At 41.1% G+C, this 7,327-nt stretch overlaps 1 protein-coding gene across 1 annotated transcript in view; it reads left to right on the top strand.

Annotated features, from left to right (window-relative positions):
- The window catches only part of LOC108692037 (WAS/WASL-interacting protein family member 3-like), a 644-nt gene extending 452 nt beyond the window's left edge, over positions 1-192 (top strand). The window contains exon 2 of the mRNA XM_018200134.1: positions 15-192. Coding sequence (XP_018055623.1) covers positions 15-192 — 178 coding nt within the window. The remainder of the gene's footprint in view (positions 1-14) is intronic.
- Positions 193-7,327: the final 7,135 nt, after the last annotated feature.

Genomic DNA, 7,327 nt, shown 5'->3' with positions numbered 1-7,327 from the left:
GGCGGCGGCGGCAGTGGTAGCAGGAAGAACCCGTCGACGACGACGCCGCCGCCACCACCGCCTCCACGGCCACCGCCGCCACCACCGCCGCACGTCGGTATTATACTGGGTTACATACCCGGAGATATACCAACCCAAAAAACCATACGAACTCATACATCGGACATTCGCTTCTTCCTCACTAATCCTTAGACGCACTTTACCCCTATTCATATTAGCATGCAGATGCGTAATCCTAATAAAGTATAATAAGTTGACTTGACTCAATCCACTTACAAGTCATTTCTTATTTAAATCGTCATATGTTTTCTTATTATCAATGTCATATATATTAAGGTACTCTTCTTCACGAAGACAATCAATGCAAAGGCTATGTTGGCCGAAAGGTCTGATTGAAAGTCCGCAACTAGCAAGTGGTTGCACACATGAGATACTTCTTTCACGTATGTGGACGGAAGCTACACACACGTGGCAAGCGAAGCGACGAGCTCTATGTGCGAACACACACGAAAGTGCCGATGGATGACCAAGCGGCTTACTCGACACGAATGCGCGCGTGACATGGGACGAAGGGAGAGAAGCAAACGGCTGGAGAAAGGAGGAGGATGGGGAATTCGTATGAGGGGGACTTTGAAGATAGAACGAGCGGGCTCTACTTTCCCCCTGGGACGTCGGAATATCAAAGTTCGGCTCGCGTAAGCCGCAGAAACATGCGGGCTGATTCTCATGGACCACCGTTCTGCCATCGAAGATTAAATCGATCCTACCGCGACCGTAATATTTTTATCACGATAATTTAATTGCCCTATCGATGGATTTCGATTATATCTTCATTTGATAATCTCCACTTGTATCCGTTCAATAAATTTTTCTTTCTTTTTCTATTTCTTTTTTTTTGAGAGTATTGTTTACGTTTTTGTTTTACTGTACTCGTATCTCGATACCGAAATAAATACTGTAAAATTTTTGTTTATGTGTAAGAACGCACATAAAACTTTTGTAATATCAGCATTTGTAGCAATCGTGTAGATATATAAAATTTAATAATAATAAAATAATAAAAAATTTACACAGTAATTTATATATAATAATAAAATTAAAAGGTTAATTAATTTGTTAAGTACAATAATTTCAGATATATAAATAAATAATTTGAATAAAATTTTTAATAAATTATAGAGCTCACTTAACAAATTACAAACTTATTTAAAATGAATTTTATAGTAAAACAATTTTACAAATTAAAATTGAATATGGTCTATTTTATTATATTGTTATCCTAATAAACATTAATATAACATTCTAAATTTTAGTAAATATTATTCTGAGAAAAATTCTGTTTTCTTCTATTCTCATGTAAAATGGATGAGTTTAATACAAAATAATTATTTTTGTTATTTCTTATAAAGAACTGAATCTAGAAAAACAATCTGAATAATTATACGAAAAATTGTAATATAATGTTAAGAATATAAAACGACTACATAATGTTAAGAACAATATTAAGAATATAAAACAATTATGAATGTCATACTTAATTAACGATTTAGAACTTTAATAATCGTGAAAAAAATAGAATATCCTGAAACATCTAAATGTCAAGAGACACGTATGCGATTGATGGCTGCGCGTGATTCGGTTACGAACGTAGACAAATAGAATATAACGACAAAAAAGAAAATTTGTTAAAAGTATCGTGTTTGCCGTATATTAAGGTTGCGTGTGATCGAGAGATATTTAATATCAACATCAATTAAAAATCTGATATTCGTTGACTTGCTTAGTTGTTTACAGAGAATTCTCAAATTCGCCTGATTCAAAACTGACAAGATCATTTTTCTCGCAGTATAATATTTGAGAATAAATTCGTCACTAAATAAAACATATATTTTTTCTCGTCTAATGAAAATTGTGGTAGCACAAATATTAATAATATTATATACACAAATGTGCAATAAAATGCGATGAGAAGAAGGGATTGTGGACGCGCATATATATATATATATTGAGGATTGATTTTTACATTTTATTATTAAATTAATATCTTAAAATGTAGTATCAAATTTAGGAAAATATATAAGAAATTAAACAAAGAATTTCTAGGATCATAAACATGAATATAATAAGTGGGGAATAAATACCTTGAACAATCAAATTGGATTTTAAGTGCTTAAATAATTCGATGTGAATTTATATATTTATAATATTATTAATAAAATTAGAAACATTTATATACTGCATAATATATTGCATATTATTATGTAGTTATTCAAATTGTGCGCCGAATTAATTTTTATATAAAACATTATTTTTATTTTCAGACAGACTATTGATAAAAGATTATTTTATTAACTTTCAAAATTATACTTCAGTACGTTTTCATGTCATTTCATTAAACTATATTATTAACTATATATGTTTCACATATGTAATCCTGACTTAAACAATCTTAATAAAATGTGTGATGCAAATTTCAACATCGCCCTGTGATTATAAGTAAATTTTTAATAGTCACTTATTAAATATTCCAGAAAAATATTCTTATCTTCGCGAGGCTATTTTTGTATCGATTTTGAGAAGTCATCATCAAATAGGAGGACCCACGCATATTTGTCACGCGTACAAAGAAATCCTAGGTATATCCCACGAAACTCCACCGTCAATCAATATTTTCGTAGGATTCAACGGGTGTCCTGTTTGTACGACGTCAGTTTACCGATGCGCTCGCTTCAGGATGTATGAGTTTGCCGAATTAGCGTGCTGTTTAATCAGGCGCGAGGATTGTGTCCTTCCAATGCTCGTGTCATGTTGCGGAAATATCGAGAACCAATGACGCTTGGTCCGGGTCCCCACATCCGCGAGACGCGTGATTTTTCGATGATTCCCGAGTCCCGACGGGATCCGCGCCCTTTCCTCGTCCCGCATACGTGGCCCTCAGGCTAAATAAAAATACAAAAAATAGAGCGGCGCTTCGCGCGATGACCGATCTGGGAAGTGCAGTTCGGTGTCGACCGCGCCGACATCGAGGAAATTGACCGGCGTTTGCTACACGCAGCCTCACTCTCGAAACTTGAAAAAAAAATTTCGAGCTCGCGACAAATGCGGGCAGCCGAACGTGCTCGAAAGTAAAATGATCTTTATAAATGGGTCGATTAAAACGATCGTGGCGTAAGTTACATCTATAGCGAAAACGCGTGCATTTTTATTTCTGAAAATATTCCATCTATATCGTTGTCGCTCTCGTTAGAAAGCGAACGCTCATTTTCTACAATATTCCACAAAAATAATGCTAACACAGACAAAATTATTGTTAAAACTATTCTGAATATGTGAATTTAAAAATTAATTTGTTGCTTATATAACACATATTTTACAATGAACAGAACGAAGCGTAAAATGCAGATTCAATCACTTACTTTTACTACTGAAAGATTTAAAAAATTATAGTAAACATTAATTTACATTTGACAATTTTTATTATATGATATAATAAAAGAAAGGACGATAAAATATCTCAATGTCTCGTCAAAACTTTTCTCCATCACTTTAGAAAAAGACTTATCCAGATTATTAAATGGAACAGATTATTAAAAAACGGATGAAAACAATTTCTAGATCGTGTTAATTTTATTTAGTTGACACTCGACCAGCGACAGACGCGCGAAGAATTGTCACCGAGGAGAAATCGACTATGGGAACGTGCGAACGCGCAAACTGACATCCGTAAATCGATATGATTTATTCTTGCGGATAGAGAGCGGCGATTGTCTGCCAAACAGAGAAACGCAACGCAGTACGAGCCGACGAATGACAACATTTTCCCAGCGACGAGAGAGCAATAAGCCGGATGAAGCGAACGTACCCATTTCCTCCAGCCGATGCACTTCCTTCCGCTATTTCGTATCCTCTTACGGCACTCTTTATCCTTCTTTTTTTCCTCCCTTTGAATTGGAATAATACTTGTTATCGTCGTCGCGGTCGAATCTCATAATCGCACGCGACGCCAGCCAGACAAATTTTGACGACGACTCGACGCTGCGGCTGGCCGCGTGGTTTCCGGCAAATCTGCGAAAAAACCGCACGTCGGCCGTGAATTCGGCCAGTCCGAAGATTTTCGGACGATTAATCGGTGTGCGGTTTTCGCCGAAACGAGAACGATAACAGGTTGACCGTTACAGGAAAAAAGACGAAAGAGCTTGCTTCACAAGCGCTTGATGTTTTGACCGTTCTTGTTTCCCCCGACACCCGATATTTTTGCGGCGTTGCAGGAGCCGCGTGAGAAATTAACCGCGGCTGGCGAAGGTCACGGCAATTGAACGTATAAATTCCGATAAATTGGCGCTCTCCGATAAATCAAGTTTTCCGATGTGACCGCGACGAATCGCCGAATTTCATCCCTTACCGACTCACTGCTGCGTGGCAGAAAGCTCTCTTACCGGCGTTTGTAAGGGGATGCAATGAATTCGGGGTGGACGCGAAAGGGTCGCTGCTATCGGTGAAAGAAAGTTTAAAAAAGTTTCGTTAACCTCTTCATAAATACGATAATGTTTAATTATAATAAATGCATAAAAATAATAGTAATTAAAGATCATAATTTGCATAGAATATTCCTTTGTTAAATCACTCGTTAAGACAAATAATCAAATCACATTAATAATGAATTAACGAAAGGACAGAAATTATCATATGAAATTTAATAATAAATTATAATAGGATTTTATAATTCTTCTATAATTAATAATTTCTTCTATAATTAAGGATTTAAAATTCAAAATAAATAAATTCCAAGATAATATTTTTCTTCAAACAAATTAGGGTAAGATAGAAAAAATAAATATTAAGTTTTATTATATTCTATACTTAAATTGACAAATATAATGTATACATAGTAAACATATTTTTCTTTTAACATCAATTTGGCAAATATATAGCATCGATTATCTTTAATATGCAATGATTTGATAGAACATGGAGAACATCAGAGATCTGTGAAATTATAGATACACATCACGTGCATAGTTTTCTTTGTCATCGATTAAATTAGCGTACGGGGAATGTCTGAAAAGCGTGCTAATGCAACTTTATGACACCGGCAATACCGGTGGCACCGCATACGATCCGCATTCATCCGACGCCAGGCGCATATTATATCCCGCGGCGAAGCGGATAACGCGTAAATATATTCGAAAAGCCAGACCGATACAAAAAGGAAGCAGAAAGAAATGGGAGAAGTTCCTCCACTGACCCAGTGCACGCGTAGCGCGTGCGCGCATCCGCACGGTCGCGGCGTATTTACACGCCGCAGTGACAAGCGTCGACGATACATCCGCCCATTTTTTTTTCCCCATGAACGCGTATCGAAGCGATCCGAACACGCGCGTTCCCCCGCAGCGCCGAGATGAGCGCGAGAAGGATGACCTGGGTTGCACACGTACGCAACACGTGCGCTTGTATGATGTACATCCCGCATACCAGATACCGGACGATACATAAACGTCGAGCGAAAAAGTGTTGGTCAGAGAAAGAAAATATCGGGGAGAGAGAGAGAGAGAGAAAGAGAGAGAGAGAGAGAGAGGAAAAACGATATGGAGAGAGAAGAAGACGAGAAAAATAGAGAGAACAGTTCCGAAACGAATAGTGATGGAGATAGAGCGTCGAAAGGGGATGGAGAGCACGAGCGAAAAAGAGTACGAAGATGCACGCGACGGCGAGCGGGTAGCGGATCCGACGAGGACCAAACGAGCCGTGGGGGAGGGGTCATGTTTCCGCAAAATGGAAAGAGAGGCTACGAAAGAGGAACAGCGACGCGAGAAGAGCGGAGGACGCGCCGATACGAACGGGAATGGAGACGAGAGGAGGGACGACGAGCAACGAGTGTGAGAGGAGATCGAGAGAGTACGATACAGGGTGGACGCGGATGAGCGAGCGAGAGGGAAGGGCCGAGATGAAAAAAGAGAGAAGATACGCGAGGAAAGAGAGGCGGAACGATATCGAGAGGGAGCAAAAGAGAGAGGCCGCGAGGGTGGAAAGCGGGAGGACGAGAGAGAAGGCGTGCATCGGCGTGCACGGCGGAGGGAGCGAGACGACCGCATATGTGTTCTGAAACAAACGTTCGATCAGAGTGCCGATTGTTGCCAATCATACGTTGCCGCGGCGTACCCCTCTGTGCCCGTGGCTGGTCCGCGGATTCAGTTCCGCGTTTTTACGCGGCGCGGCAACCAGGGCTTGGTCCGCGCGCGTGGCTATCCGCGAAAACCGCGCGTTAAATATATCGCGATCCGTATAGTCAACAATCTCATGTGGCACGTCTCGAACTTAACCCTCGCCCGGCATCCCTCGAGTCGGCCTCTCAAGGGTCGAGGCTGGGTGCGATCGCGGAGTAGAAGGGTGCGGTGGAAGGAAGGCACCACCGCGGGCCTTTTCGTTTGGGTGGCGTAGCATCACACGCGTATCGATATGGAATGGGCAGCGTGCGTTGCGTGGCCGCGTACGTGCGTGTGCTTTCTGCGGAAAATGTCGGCGCTGGCGGTGGCATTCGATGATTGATGACGACGGCGGCGGACTGTATGGTGGACAGGCGTGTGTACGTGTGCGTGTGCGCAAACGAGTGTGCATACTTCTCATCGGAGACTGCCTGGGCTATACGTGTGCGTGCGAACGTGCGTGCGTGCGTGCGCTCTTGTGCGCGCACGGGAGTGTGTAAGTGCGCGCGCGAGAGGGCACGATGATTTCGGAAAACACAGCGGCCTGTGTGCCGACCAATGGCAGCGCGTCTACTCGCCAGCCGGGCGACGACGATACGCAATGACGAAGAGAGAGGGAGAGAGATGGGAAGAAGGGAGAGAATGACCGGGAGGGATGACGGAAGTGGAGGAGAACGGACGGGGTTTCGCGACGAGTAATAATGAATGTTTGTTGCCGCCGGCTAAGCCTTCATTTTCGCTGCTTCAACCCGCGGATGAAGCTCCTCGCGCACGTCCACGTCGTCTTTCAACCCTTCATGAAACGATCGTGCGCCGATTCGTCCGGTTTTCTCGTCTGAAATGCGAAGAGACGGCAGGGGGTAGCCGCTATAAATAAGAGAACCGGTTTAATTCCGGTGAGTTCCGGATTTCCAGGCTACGGGTCGACGGAAATGATTCCTACGATTATTCCTCGCGATAACATGACAGGCACATAACATGCATTCTTCATTTACTCATTTATTTTATTCTGATGGAAAATTGAAAAAAATTTAACGAGATTATGAAGGCTCCGAGATCTATTTTGAATCCTTTACTGAGTCTTCTATTAATTCATGAAAATTATTAGCTGCAACGTTTATAAA

This window comes from Atta colombica, unplaced genomic scaffold (genome assembly GCF_001594045.1).
Source record: "Atta colombica isolate Treedump-2 unplaced genomic scaffold, Acol1.0 scaffold58, whole genome shotgun sequence".
Taxonomy (NCBI): Eukaryota; Metazoa; Arthropoda; class Insecta; order Hymenoptera; family Formicidae; genus Atta; species Atta colombica.
This window is presented reverse-complemented; position numbering and strand designations above follow the sequence as displayed.